The sequence below is a fragment of the Toxoplasma gondii genome, chromosome XII (genome assembly GCF_000006565.2).
Source record: "Toxoplasma gondii ME49 chromosome XII, whole genome shotgun sequence".
Classification (NCBI taxonomy): domain Eukaryota; phylum Apicomplexa; class Conoidasida; order Eucoccidiorida; family Sarcocystidae; genus Toxoplasma; species Toxoplasma gondii.
In genome coordinates, this window is record NC_031480.1 from 3,706,365 (window position 1) to 3,728,694 (window position 22,330).

The 22,330-nt window shown below is 50.7% G+C and overlaps 2 protein-coding genes across 2 annotated transcripts; one reads left to right on the top strand and one right to left on the bottom strand.

Annotated features, from left to right (window-relative positions):
• Positions 1 to 86: 86 nt before the first annotated feature.
• On the top strand, positions 87 to 10,979 carry TGME49_248160 (hypothetical protein; the record flags this gene model as incomplete). Its single annotated transcript, XM_002367122.2, has 11 exons — positions 87 to 915; positions 1,751 to 1,983; positions 2,531 to 2,795; positions 3,591 to 3,800; positions 4,573 to 4,732; positions 5,248 to 5,746; positions 6,408 to 6,611; positions 6,920 to 6,985; positions 8,072 to 8,285; positions 8,974 to 9,154; positions 10,072 to 10,979. The coding sequence occupies 11 exons, from the start codon at positions 87 to 89 to the stop codon at positions 10,517 to 10,519; spliced, it is 3,309 nt and encodes a 1,102-aa protein (XP_002367163.2). The 3' UTR covers positions 10,520 to 10,979.
• On the bottom strand, positions 10,795 to 21,143 carry TGME49_248170 (hypothetical protein). The gene is made up of 5 exons (XM_018780850.1): positions 16,362 to 21,143; positions 14,231 to 15,802; positions 13,490 to 13,577; positions 12,527 to 12,603; positions 10,795 to 11,914 (listed from the first exon to the last, which is right to left on the bottom strand). Exons 1-5 carry the CDS (start codon positions 16,953 to 16,955, stop codon positions 11,186 to 11,188), a joined length of 3,060 nt encoding a protein of 1,019 aa, XP_018634988.1. The 5' UTR covers positions 16,956 to 21,143; the 3' UTR covers positions 10,795 to 11,185.
• Between the last annotated feature and the right edge of the window lie 1,187 nt (positions 21,144 to 22,330).

Below are 22,330 nucleotides of genomic sequence, written 5' to 3' on the forward strand. Positions count from 1 at the left end.
AAGGGCGACGAAAAAGGGGGAAACGCAATGAAAGTAACGCACAAGGGAGCCGCTTTCCGCCGCCAGCTCAGCAAGCTGTGTCGGCGATGAAACTCGACGCGCATGCAGTTGCTTCTTCTTCTCCACACAAGAGAACAAAGTCCACCACTCTTCTTTTTCGATCTTCAGTGAACGTTGGAGGCACAAGAAGTTTCCGAATGCGGATTCGCCGACCAAGGTTGCCTTTCCTTACTCTCTCTGTCGTCTTCTTCATCGACCCTCCACCACAGCTCTTTTACCGACGACACCGCGCGATAAAATCTAGCCGAGGGTCTCTGTCTGTCCTTCTCCCTTTTTCTCTTTCATTTATCTCCATTCGCAAACCTGCTCACTCATCGCGGAGAGAACAGCGTCTGCGCTTTCGGGCATATGCGTTCATCGGACTTTTCCTTTCTGCCTGTCCTGTCGCTTGTCTCTTCCCTGTTTCGTCTTGTCTCTGGAGTCTCGCACCGCGTCTCCCTTTTCCTCTCTCTTGTCTGTCTTCTTGTCCTTTTTTTTGTCATTCTCTGGCCTTCCTCTTCTTTCTTCTCCTCACTGCCTTCTCTTCTCTGTCTTCTCCTCTCTTTCTCCCTCTTCTCTCCTCTCTTCGTTTCTTTTCCTCTGTCTCTACGTTCCTTTTCCTCTGTCTCTCCGTTCCTTTTCCTCTGTCTCTCCGTTTGCTTCTCTCCCTTTGTCCACTTGTAAACCTCTTCTGTTTCTTCTCTCTCTTATGGTTCCGTCTGTTCTCGTTCTCCTTTCTTCGATGCCCGTTTCTTTGCTTTTCGCGGCCGGTCTCCAAGATGGACTTCGACGCCTCACAGGCAGCGCGTTTCCTCTTTGAAGGCTCAGAGAGCGAAGGCGAAGATGAATTTTTCGACGACCTCCTCCGTCTTGACGGTGCGCCCAGGTTTCAAAAAGAGAGTTGCTGCTTCTCTGCTGATCGATCAACAGCAAATGCTTTCGTCCTCATCTGCGATCCTTCTCACGCGCTCTTGTGACTGATGCATTTCTCAAGTGTATCAAGGGCAACAAAAACTATAGATTCAATTGTCTCCACAATTCATGCAGAAATCGGGGGAACATGGACGGCAACTTCGAACAACAGGAAACGACGCTGTGGCGCGTTAAGCCATCTGCTTTTTTTCGCTCCTTCTTTCCTCCCTCGCCTTTTCTCTCGTCTCCTGTTCCCCTATCATCCTTCTCCCTTCCTCCTCACCTCTGATTCACCTCTCCTTCCTCTTGTTTCTTTTGGAACAATTGATATATATATATATATATATTTGCATGCATGTATATATATATATATATATACATATATAAATATATATGTATGCACATGGAAATAAAGGCATGTGTAGACATGTATGGATAACTGCAGAGGTCTACAGATGCATGCAAGGCGATTTCCACAAAGATATGCATACATGTTTGTTTGTCTTTCTTCCGAAACAACTGCCGGAGATTTGCGGTGTGTGCCGGTCCGCCTCCGACGGCGTTTGCTTCTCGGTTGTATGTCCATCCGGACTCCTCTGCAGCCTGGAGGTTTCCAGGTTGCTTGCTTGTCGCCTGTCGCGGGAGGCACCCTGTGACAACGAGGCGCCGTCTGCCAGCTGCCGAATACGTTACGCACCAGAGTGTCGCGTCCGAAGGCAGACGAGCTCTCACCGCTTCGGGCGCGACGGAGGAAAAGCGATCACGGTTTCTCAGTTTCCTGTCTCTCCCCGTTTCGCAGAACGAAGCGGCGCGCCGTCTGCACAGGTCGCTTCGCAGTCGGAGGACGCCGGCGACTTCGCGGACGAAAGCCTTCCGCGCGGCCGACTGATCGCGCCTCGCGAGGAAATTGTGCTGTTCTGCATCGACTGTCTGGACGTCGAGAACCTGTTTCGGCGAACGCGGCCGAGGCCTTTAGAGACAGACAGCGAACGCGAAGAAGGCGCTGCGGAGACCAAGCTCGTTCCCTGGGAGGTGAGAACGACTCTTTTAAAACGCCCAGACCCAACCGCAGCGCTGAACAGCCTTTCTTCTTCAGGTCGCAGAGATCTATGCACATGGACACAATGTGTAGATACATCCACTGGCTTTGGAGTAGAAGTGAATCTATACTCAAAGGAACGAACTTCAATATACATACACATATATATATATATATATATAGATACTTGTATGCAGATATAGATATTTACATATATATATATATATATATATATATATATGTATACGCACACATGTATGTATATGTATGCTTGCAGGCGTCGATGTGCGTTCAGTTCTCTCTCGATTCGCACTGGTTCATCTTTCTGCATGTGAAAACCTTTAAATTGAATCGCCTCGAATCCGTTTCCCGTTACGTTTTGTCATGCATACAACCGAACGACCCTGAAGGGAGTTTCCATCTGTTTTCTCATGCTCGTGCATGCTGCGAAACGCCTGTCAGCAGAGATCCACCTCTCTTTTTGCGTAGAAGCCTTCGCTGCACCGCCTTTCTGCCCTTTGTTCGCACTGCGACTCTCAGGAAATCATCACTGCGTGTACGACGTTCGTGAGAAGGAAGATCGTCTCCGGGCAGCGGCTCCTTTTCGGAGTCTTTCTTGTGGGGACGGGCGCCAGCGAAAACGCGCTCGGCTTCCCTCACATTTCTGCGGCGCTCCCAGTCGACGAGGTGGATGTCCAGACCATTCTCCGTCTCCAAGCGCTCTCCCGGCTCTCCGAAGAAGACTTTCGCACGCAGTTCGGAGACTCCCTTTCTCGCGCAAGTCCAGAGTGCCCTCCTCTCGCCGGTACTCCAAACAAATATTCACCCATATACATATATATATATATATTGATATATGCATATTTATATTTCTTTCTTTATATACATATATGTATATACATATATATATATATATATATATAATGCATATGTATGTATGTATATATATATATATATATATGTACAAATGTATAAATATTTATGTATATGTATATACATGTTTATAAGTGTATATAAATATACGTATGTGTTGCCATAAGTATCTACGTGGACGCGGACTTTGGCGGGTGTCCGTGGGTCTACGATGGCGTGTATGCGGTTTTGTCTGTCGCGCGTCAACAGTCTGTAGACGTTTGACTGAGAGAGGAATGTTTCATGCACTTGAATAGCGAAGTCCAGCAAAACCTGGAGAAAGGGAGATCGCGGTCGATGATCTGGGTCAATGTGTACAGTTGAAAGAACTCCCTTTGTGAATGCCGCTTCAGGTCTCCTTTTTGTGAATGCAGCTTCTTCGCGAGTTCGACCCAGATGCACACCCTGCCACTATGCGTACACCCGTGTATCTGTGCTTTCCAATTTTTCGTATTTGTCTTCAGACCTGCGCCGGCGTCTGTTCCGATTGGACGCACATGTCTGCATGTAAATGCGTTCGATATGTTTCGCATATTCTTACGGTTTTTCGAGGCGAGCACTGCGTTGCGTGTGTCACTGCATCTGTCCTGTCTCTCCCCGCCGAGCCTTGCCCTTTCTGTTCGAGCCAGGATACGCCGCTTTATGTCTCTTTTCCCTTGTTTTTCGTTCCTTTCTTCTCTTTTTCCAGACGTCTTCTGGGTCTTGAGTCATGCGCTGAGTGCGGGGACTCGACGCCGAGGCGCGCGGGCGTTGATTCAACAAAGAATTATTCTTTTTACTTCGAACGACTCGCCTTGTCCGACGGGCGCGCCAGAGGCCCTCGCCGCAGCCACTCAGAGACTCAGAGATCTGCGGGAGGACGGCGTAGACGTGTGTCTTGTTCCTCTCGAATTTCCAGGTATCTGCTCTCTCTGATTAGAAAATGACGACGTCTCGGCACTCAGTCACACCATCAGCGCGCCGGCGAGCCATCCATGGATTTCGCACCAGGCTCCAAACGCGGGAAATCAAGTTCATTGATCATGTATGCGTGTTGGCGTCGAAATACATATATATATATATATATATATATATATATATCTTTATGTGTATGAATATGTGTATGTATGTATGAATACTTGATGGCATTCAATGGATATGTATAAGGGGCACGAAGAAATGTATATATTTCTTTCTATCCTTCTTTATATTCATATGCAGATGTGAAGATATGTATATGGAGACAACAGGGACATGAAAGTATTCATGTGAATGCTCATACATTTTGAGTTTTCTTTCCGGTTTCAAGTTCGAGGTCGTTGCACTTGTGTGTGCATGCGGCCAGTTCTGCAGCGTCTCCACGTTAGGACCCTGCTGTCTCCGCTGTTGTGGGGCATCTGCGTTTTGCGAGATGGCGAGCGCTGATCCGATGTCGTTTCTCTGACGAAAATGCCTTTTTTACGCCGAGATGTCTTCGTTTGACGCATGCGTTTTCGTCTACACAAGAGGCGTATGCGAGCTGAGGTCGTTCTCTCTCGTCCAGCCGAGTTTCTGCGCTCCACATCTTTTTCTTTCAGAGAACGCGACTGCGTTGCTGTCTTGCGTTCGTCGCGAGGACTTCCTTCGCAACCTTTGCTCGACGCACTTGTCGTCGTCCCCGTTTCCATCCACTTTTGATTTCCCTTTCTCAGGCACAGCGCCGTTTTCGATGGAGACCTTTTGGGGAGACGCCCTGTGTCTGACGGACGACGAACTACGTGAGGGAGAGGGATCTAACAAGATGACGCCCACGGTGTCTGCTTACAAAAGCTACGTTCGTCTGCGAATGGACGAACTCAATGACAACGTTCGGTAGGTTCTGCTGCGCGACATCTCGTTTTCGCCGTCCGTACTCTCTCGCGATTCTCCTTCACTCGTTGTTTATTCCGCCGTCTCTCTTCGTCGCCTTCTCTCCTCTCTTTGCACACCCGTAAACATACATATGTATCTATATATATATATATATATATATATATATATGTATTTGTACGTCCGTGCGTATACGTCGATATCTGTCTGCCTCTATATACGTGTATATGCATCCAAGGATACTCGCATAAGAAGACATGTGAGTCTTTTGACACAAATATATCTATGTGTCTCTCTACTTGAATCTCTATACGCCTATATATATCTACTCACCTACATATATATATATAAATATATATATAAATATATATAAATATGATATATATTTATATATATGTTTGTGTGCCGAGGTGTGGGTGCCTCGTGTTGTCTGTATATGACTCGCTTTCTACATGTCTGCCTGTCTCGGAGTTGAAAGTCGATTCGTTTCTCCTTTCGCGTCCTCTGTGTTTGTGCAGGTTGCTCGATCGAACACAGAGAGTGCTGTCGACGGTGCCTCTCCACTTGCGTCCTTCGCTGCAACTGCCAGTGTGTCTGCTCAGCTCTGTTCGGCCGCAGCCGCTGCCAAGACCGCATGCAGTTTTAACGGCTGACGAGAAACAGGAACCTCTGCGGCCGGGCCGCGCCGTCCAAATTCTTCCAGGAACAGCGAAGTCGAGAGACGCACCGGGACAAGCCGTCTGGAAAACGAACTCGTCCAGAGCAGACGTCGTCCGAAGAGGCTACAAAGGCGACAGAGAACAGACAGAACAGACAGAACAGACAGACGAAGAGACAGAACAAGAAGGCGAACGAGACGGAGACCAAGAGGGAGAAGGAGAGGGAGAAGGAGAGGAGAGTGAGGAGAGTCGACTATTGAGACGTTTGCAATTGCTGGGTCCCGAGGCTGTCGGCTATTACACCTTCGCTGGAGGGCAGAAGATCGGACTTGAATGGGGAGACATTAAAGCAATGAAAGTGAGACTTCTGCTTCTTGTTTCCGACCTTGAGTTCGTCGTTGTGCGTTCGCGTCTCTTGCACACCGAGGGGTCTCTCTGCTTGTCCTCCTTCCCAAACGTGGACGGCCTAACTGCTGGAGGAACGGCGAAGAAATTCGCGCAGAAGTGACTTATCCTCGAGCGTCGCAACTCGCTTCAACGGCCAAACGCTTTTGCCTTATATATACCAGTTCACCCATATTATATACGTAAATATATCTACCAATACGTGTGTTTATTTATATGCGGACACACATGCATGTACATATTTATATACATATATATATATATATATATATATATATATACATATATATATGTATATATATATATATATAATACAGAGAGAAAGAGACAGACAGGGAGATGTAGATGTATGCTGTCACATACCTACACAGCTTCACATCTGTATTGACACTCACTTGTTCATAGCTCGAGCTGTATGGTACCTATATACATTAATAGACTTGTAATGATAAGGATACATATTCACAGATATAAATATGTATATATATATATATATGTATAGTATGCTTATTTACAGGATTTCATATTTCCAGAAGCCTGACACGTACACTGTTCTTTATATCTGTGTCTCCGTGGAAACGCACTGTTCCTTCTTCTTCTGTTTTTCTTTGTAGGATTTCGGACCGCCAGGTTTGACTCTGCTCTGCTGTCTCCCAGCTGCGTCCCTTGACTTCGAGCTGACGACTGCAAGTCCTCTCTTCGTCACCACGGCGGCTGCTGCGGAGCGCGCTGCAGGGCGGACAGACTTCTCTGGATTCAAAGACGAGCAAGAAAAACTTTTTTCTGCCTTCCTCATGACGCTGTGCAAGCGTGAACTCGTGCGTCAATCTCACGAATTCGCGGCAGTTCCCCAGGATATTTGTTGTTTCATCTCCAATGCCAGCTGAATCTCGAGAGAGACATCAAGTCGTTTTAGCTTCGAGACTGCATACATAACACCAGCATGCATATATACATATATATATATACATATATATATGTATATATGTTGCAAGTTTATATGTAGAGGTCTTTATTGTCTCTTTGTGTGAAGAGACTTTTGACAGACTCTCCCGCTGTCTGAGACCTGGGGACTTGGAGAGAGACTATAATTCTGAATGGCGAATTTCATTTGCTCGTTTTTCAGGTGGCTGTCGCGCGTCTGGTGTCGAAACGAGGCTCACCTGTCTCTCTCGTCGCGCTTCTCCCACAGGTAGGAAACGCAACTTTTCTAAACTTGTTTTCCTCCACGAATCAACTCGTACCGGATCTTGAAAGCGCGCGTTCTGGGGCTTCTCGGTGGAAAGCAATTCAATTCCTATATTGGAGAAAATCGCACAGCTGCAGTCCCAGGCACTCACACATATCAGATGGTCTCTCTTGTGCCATTTCAAAGCGTTATTTATATGCCTGCTCTACCGCTGATAGAGATAGAGGATCGACGAGCGTGAAGGTGTTTGTACGTACGAATGTGAATAAATTAAAATACTATGCACATCGGTTTATATGTTTATATATATATACATATATATATATATATATGCTACGCTAGATGCATGTAGAGTATCCATATACCGGGATAAGACGTTTCTTGGACCGGTCGACATATTCATAATTGTACATATATATATATATATATATATATATATATATGCAAACATATGTGTACATGCAAGCGTATGTACGTATGAATTTATTCTTAATCGTGTACAAAGACGCCAACGTCTCTTTGCAGGTGCTGCAGCGTTACGAGAACTTCGCAGTTACCTTTCGTTCTTTTATGAACAAGTCCACTTCTCGAGCTACCATGGCGCCTCCCTCTCTACGTGTGTCTCCACGTATTTCCACATATGCATATACAGACGAAGTGTATACACAAAACTGCAGAGAAAAACTTGCGGAGATGTGGAGGTTGCAGTGGCGAGAGCCGCGTGCAGGGCGCGCGCCTCGTTTTTGTCTTTTCGCGTCTTTTTATCTCGAGGTGACTTGCATGCAACGCGCGTTTGGGGCGCTTTGTGACGGGACCTCATCTGCTGCATCCCGCATGGCTCCGGTCAACTTGCTCGATCCGCCACCTGAGACAACCGACGAACGCTCCAGCGAGACAGGCAGGTTTTTTCCTGGGCGTCTCTCCTCTGTCTCTTCTTCCCTCCTCAACACCGAAAAAAAGAAGCAAGGATTTCCTTCTGTTCCAGTGTTTGTCTCCCCTCTGTGTGAAGCGCAAAACGCCGCGTAGTAGTCTCCACGCGCTTTGCTCGCGTCCGCCGCTTTGTGCCTTCTTGCTTCCTGTTCGCTGCAGCTCGAGGAAGTGGACGAAGCCGGGAACACAGTGCAGGCGCCTGGGCTGCACTTGCTGCGGCTTCCGTTCGCAGAAGACATTCGTCAAATCGACTTTCCTTGGAGTTCTGCGGCAGGCTGCAGAGGCGACGGCGGACCCGCAGACTTGCAAGACAAAGCCGCGAGGAAAGAGGAAAACGAACGACGCATTCAAGCAGCCATGCGCGCGCTAAGCGGTCAGTGCAAGCAAGCGATGAGGCGATCCACATCCACACCGACGCGCCTCAGGCAGCCACAGAGAGAAAGAGACTCGAAGCTTTTCAATACATCCAAAAACTCTACATACTTCATATATTTGCAGATACATGTACAAACCTCAGATAATATATATATATATATATATAGATATATTTATATGCAGAGATGCGTCGATACAAATTGATGGACAAATAAATGTTGAAAAATATATATGTATATATATATATATATATGGGGGCAGCTACAAGGCGACTCTCAGTGTGCCGTTTCTGCAAGTGTCTGCGAGGGATATCTTCCGTGTATGTCCAGCTTTCGTGTCTGTGCTCTGTCGGAGTCCGCCACCATTCGCAAGCCTCGACCTGGATTCTCTTCAGTCTGCTCTCGACGGAGCAGCTGTAAAACCTGTATGCCTCCCTCGTCTCTGGCGTTTTAGCCAGTATGCTTCAAGCTGCTGCGACCTCTCTCCTCGATCTACGTTGCGGCCTCGTGACTCTCAGATTCTTTGCGCAGAGCGCGAGGTAGAAGACTGTGAGGAGGAGAGTCGTCGTTCTGGGGATCTTTTTGCAGTGCCTCAGATTTCTTTGTGTTCGAAGAGGTTTTCATCGCCGACAGGCGGATTCGTGTGGGCTCGAGGACGCAGGCTGTGCGTTTTTTAACTGTTTCCAGCTTTCTCTGTCGAAGACTTCCATCCTCACCAATTGCGCAACGACGCGCTGCAGCGCCACTTTGCTCTTGTCGAGGCGTTCGCCCTGGGCGCCGAAGAGGCGGAGCTTCCTGCACCCACACTTGCCCCAGACTTGGACGTTCTCGACAACGCTGAGGACGCCATTCGCGAGTGGAAAGAAAGGTGAGAGACGGAGCGCGGGCAGTCGCCACTGGAGAGGCAGGCACGCGCGCTGCATGCGTCCAAAGAATTCGCAGTGCGTCGACTGGCAGTGTGGCGGTCCGAGGCGGAATGGGGGGTCGGACCTGCAAAGCCGACCACGAGGAGAGAGGGCGTCTGAAGGAAACAGATGATTCGAGAGACGGAGAAAGAGAAATTGCGAGAAATAGCGAGACGCAGAGGAGAGGCGCCTGACATGAGGAGGCAGAGACCGTGAGAGGCAGATACCTCGATTAGACAACGCAAACGAGGGTGAGGTTCAGACAGAGAGAGAGAAAGAAAGAGAATGAGAGCGCGACGAAGCAAAATCGTGAAAGAGAAGTGGAGAGACTGCCGCACTGGGAAGCCAAGCAAGATCGCTAGAGAGTAGTCGGTGGGAGAGAGACTACCGTGGCCATAGAAGAAAAAGGCACACTTAAGGAAGGCGGCCCATCGGTCGAGTTATGTCTCTGTAATTACCACACAAAGAGGGCGTTTGTCGAAACCGTCCTTCCTGGACAAGGCGCGCGAATCCCTTTGGCTTTTAAGCTTGACGTTTTGGCTACCCCAGACTCTTTCTTCGGCCTCTGCGCGCTCGGTCTGTGAGGGGATTTGCGTCTCCGGATTGTCGCTTCTCTCCTCGTTCTGGCCTTCCGTTTAGGCGCGTACGGGTGCATCGTTCTCCTCTCTTTCTATGCCGCCTCCTCATCGTCACATCTCGCTCCCCCTCTGCATGTTCTTCCACGGGGGTGTTTTTCTCCGTTCGTTCCGCTGCATGCCTCCCAGCTTCCCACCCGAACTAGCCGCGGTTCTGAAGGCTCGCTCGCGTCTCTCTCGCATCCCCTTCCCTGTGCGTCGTCTGTATCACACGGCTCCTTCGTTTAAAACGGCTCTCTTTTCAGCGTCTACGGAACGACGGACGAGGCCTATGTGCCACCCACGCCGCGGTGGGTGGCGGGGACGCGTCGCGCGGACGCGCCGAAGACGTCTGGAAGCTCTCGGGAGCCGGCGAAGCGAAGCCCTGCGACTTCTGCTTCTTCGCATCTGCCTCGACGAAATGACGAGCTGAGGCTTCCCTCGCCACTCTCCCCGGACGACGGCGAGGCCGACGCATGCGCGGGAGAGCAGAGACGGAAGCGGCGAAAGAGCAGCGAAGGCACCGCACGAGCAATAGACCGTAGCATCGTGACCGACGCCGAATTCGAAACACTGTTCAGAGAAGACAGAGTCGCCTCTCTCACCGTCCCGCGCTTGACCGCGTGGATCCGCAGACACGGTGCAACTCCGAAAACCAAGAAAGTAGACCTCGTCCTGCAAGCAGAAGCCATCTGGGTGAACCGCAAAGAGTGACGCGCTCGAACCGCGGCTGTATGTACACGTGGAGAAGCGGAGAGAGCGACAGAGAGAAGAAGGCAGAACGTATAAATGCAGAGCCGAGGAGAGAGAAACGGGCGACGGAAGCGGAAGGAGGCGAGGGGGAGAAAGAAGATACGAAAGGCCAGTGTCTCTTGACTAGTTGTTGAGAAAGAGAGAGAAAGCAGGAGAGACCAGTGTCTCCTTATTTCAGTTTTGAGAAAGAGAGAGGGGGAGAGAGAAAAACCAGCAAAGGCCAATGTCTCTTGAGTGGTTTATTGAGAGTCCAGTCGACCAGCAACTGCATGACAGTTGAAAAGGACTCAGAGGTTCGGACATGCATAGGACGACGTGTCGGCATCTTGTGAAGGCTATGGAACGAAGATTAGGACGGCAGTTCAGAGACTCTAAAATCTGGCGCAAATGTACACTTTTCAATCCTTCTATCAACAACAAATCGGGCGCATGCATCGCGCGATTACTCGCGTTTCTCTTGAGTGTCACGATTGCGTTTCCAGCCTCCTCTCGCCTTTGTCAAGCGCGTTCCTCTGCTCTTCTTGCTCCGTCTTATTCTGCTTTCTCGGAAAGCCTGCGGCTTCCTGCGCAATGCCTTTCCTTCTCTCTGCCTCGCTGCGCCTTCGTTTCTTCTCGCGCTCTTCTTTGTTAAGTTTCTCTGGATTTCTCGCGCTCATCATTGTACCCTCGTATACCCTCTGTGGTCTCCTCGCTTCCCTCCCTCGCCGCATGCGATGGAGCAAGCCTGTCCTCTTCTTCTCTCTTTGCGAGAGTCTCCTCTTCTTCTCTCTGCACAAGCCTGTCCTCTTCTTCACTCTTTGCGAGAGTCTCCTCTTCTCTCTGCACAAGCCTGTCCTCTTCTTCTCTCTTTGCGAGAGTCTCCTCGTCTTCTCTCTCGCTGCGTCGTGCCTCGCTCTCTCGCTGAATGTCGTTTCTCTTTTCTTCAGGAAGTTCGTCGTTTTTCGCTCCCTCTCGCTGCAACTCGTTGTCCTCTTGTTCTCCCTTCACACGCGTTTCCCCCGCTTCTCTGTCTCTGCCTTCGTCGGCTTCGCGCTTCTGGACAGGTGCGTCTTCCGCTCGCTGCTCAGCGTTGTCTGTTTCATCTTTTCTTCTGTCTCTCGATTCTTCTCTGTTCGGTGCCTTCTCGTCATTCGATTGCGCCCTGTTCTCTTCTTCTCTTTCGCTCGCGTAGTGGCCGGTACACGACGGGGCAGCAGAAGCAGACGAAAACGAAGACGAAGAAGATGAAGAGGAAAGAGACGAAGGAAGAGGCGAAGCAGCCGGTTCCGGTGTAGAGCTCTCCAGGCTTTGCAGGTGCGTCAGAGTCAAGTCCTTTGCCTCTACGACGGAGCGGACGGCTGCTGTCGCTGGATACGTCTGGCAGACGCAGAAAATGAACGGGCGGAAGAGGAAACGCGAGAACTCAGAAACAGACGAAACGAAAGAACGCGAGGAGACGAGGCACACACGGACGGAGCTGAACGCATATGAAGGGGAGTGGGAAACAGGCAGATCGAGTCAGACGAAGGGTCCAAGAGAGACGGAAACGAGACTGAGCGAGAAGAGACACAGAGAGAAGGAGACAAGCCTCAAAGGCAATAGGAGACAGAGGCAGGCGAAGAGCCTCAGAGAGCATAGGAGACAGGGAGAGAAGAAGAAGAAGACAGGTGTTGAAAAGCAAGAAGCGGTAAGTGAAAACGAAGCAAAGCAGGCAAAGAGTAAGGGAAGGTGGAAGGCACTTTTATTGAAGACCGTGAATGAAACGCAGGGACCGGAGCGACGAACGCGTGTGGAAGATAGAAAAACGCTCGACAGTTCGGTTGTCAAAAAGCGAGTGAAAGGCTCTTTCGACCTTGTCTTCGGGTCTCGCGTTGACATGTCAGCCCAGCCGCAGACCATACAACAGCGTAGAGGTTTTGCGGTACAGTGCGTTGCATGCAAAGTCTCAGGATTCGTAGAGTCCCAGTCTTCCGCTTCTGAAGTACTTACGAGCATCCCTCCCTGGAGATGGAAGCCGACAGCCTGAAGAAACGCGGCAACTTCTTCAACCATGCCCTTGAATCTCTCTGCAGCAGGCAGATGAACATACACACCCCTATGTGAAAACATCAATGTAAAGATCCATTCCCTCTCTGTAATTCGTAGCCGTTCACACGTTTATCTCTAAAGACATGCGCCCTGGATAGATTGATGCACATGCATATATATATATATGTATTATTCGTATAGATAAACAGAAAGACAGAAGGATGCACAGATTGATACGTAGACAGACAGAAAGACGGACATTTGCATATATATATATATATATATATATATATATGCACATACAGATATATGTGGTGCCGCTGGCCACTGATGTACTCATGTGTATCTGTCTAACTGTTAGTGTCTTTACGAAATTTTCTCTTTGCTGATTGCCTTCTCGATGAAGACCCCGCACACCCTGATAGAATGGAGAACCTGACGGTCATGTCCTGTCGCGACGGCCGTCGCACTCACTAAATAAAAAGTTCGAGATCCACGCATTTGTTTGATTGCGTGCAGGAAGACCCTTACTCAGAAAGGAAAAACATGCGAAGTGTCAGCACATAAACGTATATGATGTACATGCATATTCTTTGGCACAGTAGTACACTAATCCACGGATTCGTGTGTACATACACCTTCGTTCCTACACACGCCTGTGTAACCTCACATTTGAATATATATATATATATATATATATATATATATATTCATAGACACGAATATATATATATATATATATATATATATGCATGTGCATATACATGTTTACAGATATGTGTGTATATATACATGCTGAGTCAGCTGTTGTTCGACCGTCATGAGTGCATGGTGGGACATCTCTGAGAGTGGCAGAACGAGGGAAGTGTCGAGCATTGGAAGGGGAACGCCGAAGGTGAAGTCAACAGCGTTGTCTTTGCCGACCTTCGAACCGAGGCGACTGGGTATTGATTCGGGAGTAACGCATGCGTTCAGCCTCCGTCGGTGCCGCCTCGATGTTCGAGAGCATCAGCTGAAAGCAAAGAAACAAAGGAAAACGAACGAAAAAGGAAGACAGAAGAAACACGAAAGCAAGAGAAGTAAAGAAGGAACAAGAACGAAGAGTAGGAGAGCAGGAACGAGCGGTTTGCGCCATCTTTGACCGGACGCAAGAGAGGACAGAAACGCCCGTAATTCGAGAAGACACTTGCACCAGGGATCTGCCAGCCACTAGAGAGGGTGACAGTCGTAAGGAGACAACGCATGAAGAGCAAAGACACTAGACATGAATGGCCGAGAGGCGGGAGACATAGCGACAGAGAAACAGAGGCGCCGAAAGGAAGTGCATGGAAGAGAACTGAAGAAAAGTCCAAGACGAAGACCCCGCAGAAAACGAGGCAGCCACTCAGAAAGCTGACCCACAGAACGGAGTGAAGAGACCTGGGGTGTACATACACCCGAAGCGCATGAGACCGCTCCGCAAGTCCAGAGCGAATGGGGAAGGGTGATCACATCTGTGTGTATATTCTTTACGTGTGTGTCTACTTCGTAAGTTTACATATTTACAGATTTTATTCATATGTGTATTACTCACATCTATTACGTATTTGCATGTATATGCATGTCGACAGCTGTGTATGCAGAAGCATGTCTGTTTCTGTCTCCGTTTTTCTGTATTTCGCGTACCACGAGAGTTCCCAAGGCCTTGCGTTTCTCTGCAAGACTCGGCGGCAGTGCACGCGCGACTTGTTCGAAAGCTCGTTCGACAATTTTCCTTTCATCGGCATGAATCTGAGAGGCAGAGCCGGCGCGGATGTGTGTTGTTGGTTGCTCGTGTCTTGGTCTCTCTTTTCTCTCCTCTGCTGTCCTGTCTCTTCCGCCCGCCGCACCGGTGGTCCTGTCTCCCCGAAGTGTCTCCGTTCTCTCGACCTCTCGCGCGCCTCTCTTGGATCGCTCTACAGACGCAGCTCGACCGACAGCTGCTTTCTCGTTGCGTACATTTTCACATGTTTCCTCTCCCTTCAAGTGCCTTTCTTCCGCTTCATCCTCGTCAACATCGCTCCCCCTACCTTTCGATTTGTCTCGCTCTGCAGAGTGTTGTTTTTTGTTTCTTCCGCCCACTTCTTTCTCTTCTTCTGCCGCGGATTCTCTCCGAGGTCTTTCACTCATCCGCAGCCACCAGGCTCGCGCCCCTGCTTCTGATGCCTCGATCTGAGGCTCTTCCGCGAACGCGCGAGAGGCGGCCGAGACAGGCGCAGGCTGCCAAGGCTGGAGAGAGGCCAACAACGAAGCAGACGACAAAGACGCAGCCGAACGAGAACCAGCCAGTTCGTCCGTGGGCTCACGCCGCGAGGCTTTGTCTCTCGCCGCTTCGAGCGGCCTTGAGGAGGCTGCAGACGCAAAGGCAAGCGCGTGCGAGGGAGAAGAACAAGAGGACGAAGAAGATCGCGAGGACCTGGGAGAGTCTTGGGAACCTCGCAGGTGTGAGAGAGACGAGGGGATCTTTTTGTCCTCTGAGGCAGCACGAGAAACTCGGTTTCCGACCAAGTAGGAGACAGACTCCAGAAGACCTTCGACGCGGTCGAGTGTTGCCGTCTGTCGTCGAAAGAGGTTTAGCAACTCGTGATAGTCGTTTCCAGTCAACCGGGTTCGTTTGTGACTTTCCCCGAAACGGGCAATCGCGTTCTGGATGAATCGAGGTCCGCTGGGGGCTTCTTTGAGGTGTACAGACAGAGCAGCGTCTGTGTTAGAGGGAGTGCGTGAGTTGCTCCTTCGTGCTTTTCTTCCCTTGTTTCTCCCGGTTGCTTCGCTCCTCCCTCCGCTAGCAGGCGAGAACGATCTTGGCACTTCTCTTTGTTGATCCGCCAGACAACCTCGAACCTGTTGTTGAGCCCTCCCTGAAAATGCATCTTGTTCTTCTTCTGCTTCAGCCTCTTCGTCTTGGTCGTCTGTTTCCTCTTCTTCGTCTGCTTCAGCTTCTTCATTTTCTTCTGAGTCCTCTTCGGTCTCGTTCTCGTCGTCGTATTCATCTTCGTCCTCTTCGTCTTCTTCTACCTCTTCTTCTTCCTCTCCACCATCATCGCTCTCACTTTCTCCCTCTACTTCCTCGCGACGTCCGCCGGCTACTTCGTCGCCTTCCTTGCCCTTCGCCTTTCCATCTTTTCCTTTTCTCGATGTCTTCAGCTTCGCGGACGCTGACAGCGACGCGGCGGCGGACGCAGGCACCTGGCCGTAGGGGCGCGCGAAGAGCGCTGAGGTCTGAACAGAAATGCATGCAGAGCTAGAAGAGTCTGGCGGGCAGAGGATGACGCCTGCGCGAAGTACGAGCAACCTGTAAGCAGTTCAGGCTCAACGCTGGCGATGCTTCTGAAACCATCTCGCCGCAGAGTTGCCAGTCAAGAACGGCAACGTCTGAAGAGAAACGAAAGAAGATACAAAAGGTCGACCAAGCAAAAAGCGACGCAAACACGAGTGTGACAGATCAAGACCGTTGCATGTCCTCACTTCGACCCCTTCACTTTGTGCAGTTTCTCTTCGTTCCTTCGTTTGGCGTTCAGTGTTGTCTTTTCCCTTTTCCTCACATTCCGTTCACAACGTTTCCTTGTGTCTCCCCTACGTGTGAATTGGACTTTTCCTCTTATGCTGCTGCACCTTATTTACTCCACAGTTGTTTCTCTTCTTCGTTCACTGGTGTCTTCCTCCTTCGCAACGCTTCGCTTCTCTCTGGCGAGATCCGCATGCCGTCGCGTAACAGACGGGAGCTGTACGCCATTTGCAGGGACTCGCCTCTGAACTGCTTTCTGTCGCCGCTCCTCACCGAAAAAAGCCGCGCAAGTGCGGCGGCACCTGCCGCGGCAAGGAGGACCGACGCAACGTAAACGAAATTGCTCTTTCCTCCCTTCTCTTCTCCTTCTCGCGTCCGCGCTTCTCGCGCTCCTTCTCCGTTCGAGGTCCTAGTGCCCCCTGTGGCCAGCGCGCTGTCTGCACCCGACAAAGGCGCCCAAGGAGCAACGGCAGGCGGAAAAGCAGGAACAAAAGAAGGAGGATAAGAGGAAGGAGGAGGATAAGAGGAAGGAGGAGGAACAAAAGAAGGAGGATACGAGGAAGGAGGAGGATAAGAGGAAGGAGGAGGAACAAAAGAAGGAGGATAAGAGGAAGAAGGAGGAACAGAGGAAGGAGCAGGAGGAAGAGACGAAGAAGCAGCGTTGAGACCTGTTCTGCGAAAGGCTTCCTCAATTTCGGAATCCGAGAGACCTTTGTGAAGGAGAAACGTCCGCTTGGCTGCGGTGGGCGCCGCGTCAACTGCAGGCAAAAGAGCAAAGCTTTTGAGGTTCACCAGGCTCTGTCTGTTTTGCGACAAGGATGGGGAACTCGATCTCCACCGGAGAGTCCACATTCGCGTTCCATCCATATAGCCAGTTGAGCACAGGTGGAGATCCCCAGAACATCGCCTCCAATTTTCTTAACCTTTTCTCTGCCTTTTCTACACCCTGGCACACGCATGCCCCTCAAATAGGCAGACACGAGTTTACACACAGAGGTTTCCACCGGATCTGAAGCCGCATATCTGTCTCTTCTGTCTTCTCTGCCGCCTACGTTTTCATGTGCGTTTTCAGGACTTGCATATTTCCCTTTTTTCTCTTACTCTCCTCTTCTTGCCGTGGCGACATCGCCTGCCCCATCCTTTTCTCGCCTTCTGTTTCGCCCTCCCAGTGTTTTCCGCCGTTCTCTCTCCTCGGCTTCTCGGAGGCTCTCCATCTCTGAGCATGAGCTTGCAGCTGCACATCGCTTTGCGCGCAATCCTGCGACGAAAACGAACTAAGACTCACTGGCCTGGCCAGATCGCACGATTCCGAGTCTGCGAACTGTCGACGGCCAACCTCCTTTCTCTGGAAGCAGATCTGGACGCTCCGCTTCCAGTTGTGTCTTAACAACAGCGTTCTTCCCTCAACTCGTACTCTTCTGTCGTCCCCTGTGTGACGTCGTTGCGTTCCCGATGCGCCAAGGAGGATTTGCGTCTGCGCAGCAGTTCGCGCTGCAGTCAGTCAGGTCGCTTCGCTCCTGGAAAAGACTTTTCGTGTCTGGGCATACTCACCAGAGGGCTGTTGGAGGAAGGCGACGGCGCTGTGAATCCGAGCTTCGTCGGCCGGCGCGCTCGTCTGTCCCTCCCCTGCTTCGCGCCTTCCGCCAGCCTCTGCAGAACTCCAAGGCGCTCCGCGGTTCGCAGCAGAGGCGGAAGGAAGCTGCGAGGAAGGCGGCGCAGCGGCGTCGCCTCCTGGCGCGTTCGGCGTCTCCTGCCTTCGTCCTGCCTCGGTCCCGGGGAGCATGGCAGTCTCGACGCTCCTCTGCGGAAGTCTGAGCTGGTCCGTTTGCGGCGAAAACTGTCGTTCTTCTCGGCGACGCGGGGGCAAGTTGTCGCTCGTAGCTCGCGTCGAGCCACACGCAGACGACGGTTCCCGCGGCGCAGCGACAGGCGGACAGACGCACGCTGCGTTGGGCGGCAGCGAAGAATTGACGAAGATCGACACAGCCGAAGCTGACGGGGGAGGGAAGGCAATGCGGTGCGCAAGCAGAGACGACGGACTTGCGCTCGACATAGGCAGAGAAGTGGACGCAGGCAGAGAAGAAGACACAGGCAGAGAAGAAGACACAGGCAGAGAAGTGGACGCAGATAGAGAAGAAGACACAGGCAGAGAAGAAGACACAGGCAGAGAAGAAGACACAGGCAGAGAAGTGGACGCAGATAGAGAAGCGGACGCAGGCAGAGAAGATGAAGGCGAAAGAGGTGAAAGAATTGTTGGTGATTCACTCCGAGGCCCAGAAGAGTTTTCCATAGAGGAAGCAACCAAAGTCACAGGGGCAGGGACCGCGGAAGCGACAACAGGGTACGCACTCGTTCCAGACGAGGACGACAACGGAGACGAAGCGGAGGAAGAAGAAGGAAAAGAAGACGACGAAGAAGAAGCGGAGGAAGACGAACGAGTGAATGAATGTGAGGCCGGAGGCGACAGCGAAAGAAGAGAGGTCGGAGAGGGAAGGCCGGTGGTGAGAATAGAAGCAGCGTCAAGGGAGGCTGCGGGCGTCTGCGGCGCCGGTGTATCCATGTGGTATTCGGCAGAGACTGAAGCCGCAGGAAACAAGAAAAAACAGAAAAGGCAAAAAAAAACGAACAAGGGACCCGCGGCGATCCAATGGGTTTGACAGACACCTGAGTGCTAAGCAGAGAGATACCGGAAACGCACGAAGGGGAAAGGCAGCGCAGACGAACGAGCCTGAATTGCCCAGATCGTTGTCGGCGGCCGAAAACCAAAGTGCGAGGGAAGGAAAGAAGAGACGTGAAGAGAAACGCACTGTCAGACTCAGAAGAAATTCACCGAAATATGGAAAGTGCAGAAACCCCTTCAGACCTTAAGTTTTTAAGAAAAAATGTATTTCTGTTACACGTTAAGAACTTCAGGTCCTGTGTTTCTACGAACCCGCCACTCCTGTAGAGTTGAAACTGAAGCGGGACCAGCGGTTGAGCGGATGAATGTTGCTTTTTCGGATGGAAGACTCAAGCACAAAGTCGGAACAGAAACCGCGCGCAGGCCACCTGGGAAGGATAGAGGGCTGGACAGGCGAAACGAAAAACCCAAAGTCGCGAGCGAGTTTGGGGATTTCAGGCGCTGTTTATAGGCAACCTTGGAAGCGAATTTGACAAGACCTAAACCAGTTAATGAGGGAAAGCGGCAGGGAAGGACCGACGCGTAAACGCGAGGAAATCCCAACCTACAGTAAGCTATGCGGCGCAGAGGACCTGAAAGAGGCCCGAGATAATAGACAGGAAACGAACAAGCCGGGACCGTTGTACACGATATTCGAGGACCGGACAATATATTTGACTTTCGTACGTGCCCAGAGTGAGACACCGCATCCGGAATGAACGAAAGGGAGTTTCAACAAAGCAAGTGGGCGGTCCTCTACCGGTTCAGATCTTCAAGGTCTGTGTTTACCGGAACCAAGTTCTGTTGCGTTTTTCATGGCCATCATGGCGAGCGCATGAAGGAAGTGACATCAACTGTTCGTTTGAAAACGATCATGTAGCCACACAGAATAATATGCGGCCCAACGTAGATCGATACGCTGAATTGCAGACCGGAAGGGTCTGTGCCCATGATTGAGAACCGTGTAGGATAAGTCACCAGGCATTTGAAACCGATCCGATAGCAACTGAAGCTCCCCGTCGACCTCTACACTATCCACTTCTTGTTGTTGCTAGCGGTGGGGCGTTGCTACGGAGGCCGGAGAAACAGCGAATCGCTCTGAGAAACGCCGGGAACTTGAGGATGTCTCTCATGCGAATTTCAGGTCTCCTGTGAACTCTCACTGGCGCAAGAGGCTGATCGGTACTTGCGTAAATCGGCAGACATAACGGTGCTGATACAGGAAACAAAAGCGGAAGTAGAAACTGTCCCTGCACAAACGATCGGCGACCCAAACGTGCATCACGCAAAGCGACCAATGCCAGGGACCTACGTTGTCCCGAGGATCCTGAATCAAACTCCAGCTACTAGTAACAGCCAACGCTTGACGGTTGATGCACACCGTCACCAAGAAAACAAGAGCTAGCGGAGCAGCGGGCAACTGTTTTCTTTTCCTCCTTCCGGTAAGGAAAGACTGTTTCCTCCGTACGCATGGAACGCCGGAAACGCAAAAAGCGCCCCTGCTGTGTACGGAGGGCGACCGTGTAAACGCGGGACGCCTGGAGGAAACGTGGAGCTGGTTAGGTAAAGAAACAAACGCGGATCAAGGAGACCGTTGACGAGGCTGCACCGCTCTAAAGAAGGAGAGAGAAAAATAAAATGCGAGGAAATGAAATCCTTGTCGAGGCTCCAGAGTTGTGGAGCAGAGCGATCTACCGATCACAGGGCGAATGAGTGGTCCTCGGGACTGTCTCTGAGTCCGAAAAAACCGAAGAGCAGAAAGGGGGAAAAGACGGACAGCTCGTAGTTCGCCAGGCAGGCGTGCCCCAAAAGCCACACCAGGAGGCAAGAAGGGAGCGCAGGAGCGAAACGCGAGTTTTTGGCCACTCGATTGTCGCCTGTGTCTGCGCGCGGTGACGACGAAGCAGCGAAAGTCCGAAAAACGCGGGAGAAAGTCGTGGAAACTGAAGGACACGGTGCGCGACACACGCGCAACAGCCTGACTGAGAAATCGCCTCCTTTAGGCCCGGAGTGAAAGCAAAGCGACTTCCTGACACAAACAGCAGCGGTCCCAGAGTCGCAGTGCGCCTCTGCCACACTTCAGCGAGCGCGATTTAACTGAATTTTCCTGTATCGTTCAGTTTCATTGAATCTGCGCCAATGACGAATCGCGATGTCTCCGTGTCCTACGTCTTTCTCTGCCAATCTCAATTGGGGGTGTGGCAGCCTTTTTCCCGAGAACAAAGGCACGATCTCGTGCTACCCAGCACCACTAGTGACCGCTAGTGGTCTGATCCTAAACAGTGACGCTGCTGCCGCATCTGAAGCTGCCTGTGCACCCTGTGAGAACGAAACAACAGGAATCAAGAGGGGACTGAACAGTGGCAGAGGGGTGTTGCAAAAAGCACCAATCACAGAAACATCTCTGACAATGGTAAGCTACGAGCAGCAACTGGCCGCAGTAAAATGGGCGCTAAATTTCCACATCCTACCGAAACGGTTCTGTGGGTACGAGAGAGACTGATGAACGCGACGGTATGACAGTAGCAACACACAGAGGAAGGTGGGGAGAAAAAGGAGGAAAAGAATGGAGAGCCGCAATACCGCCTTTTGTTTGAGATTTGTTTCTCGGTTCTCTATGGAAAGGAATGCACCGCGAGAGGGTCTGGTGTCTCTGTAGCGGAAGGTATTTCATCTAAGTTGTATCATACCTCAAGTGAAATAGTGACAATGTTGTGCACTGATGTCACTGAATAAATATCAAGAGGAATTCCTAGGTCCATCAAGTAGTCCGATTGCCTTTCATCTGCGGCATCCAACACTCGCCTCCCTATCGATAAATGCCTGTGTACACGTGATCGAATATATTTGTGCATATAAACAAGCATCTGCGTGTTTGATGAACACAGAGGCGATGCGTAGATTTCAACCGTTCGTGCATAGATGAATTGAGGTAAAAACTATGCACATAACTGTCACGTGCGTACAGAAAGTTCCACACGCATACGATGATTCACTTGCCACCTATCTGCTCACGTTAACACCTACGAACAAAGTCATTTCAGCATGAACTGTACATGCAGGGGGCTGGCTATGACTTTTACTAAGTCGCTGTACACGTGCACGGCCGTTCGCTCCCCTGAAACACACGGATCGCTGCTGCCTTTGCCCGGTCACCCCGTACTGTTGAAACCCAGAGAAGGGTCCTTTAGAGAAATCTAGGCATGCAAGTTTGTATCTGTAACAGAAGTAACCAGTTTCTAAGATCATGGGAATGCTATCTATTATGTGAAGCATGTTGCATACAAGACGTCCAGCGCACGTGAGTATCCTAGAGTGGCACACCCTGGAGTGCTTCTGGTCTCTATGTCAGTCCCTCACTGTCTTTCGCAAAGTCCCCGTTTTCCTCTGCAGAAGTCTCCTTTTTTCAACGCCAGGTAGCTGCTGTAATACCGCCCCTGTGACGCGCAGTGCCGGAATAGAACCGGTGACCCTCTTGTCAGTACCGATCTTCATGACTGAGTTTGTGGCGAGTTTTGCGGTGGAAAGGCATGTAAAACAAGACAACACAATCCAGGAGAAAAACAAATGGGTGGCCCTCAAT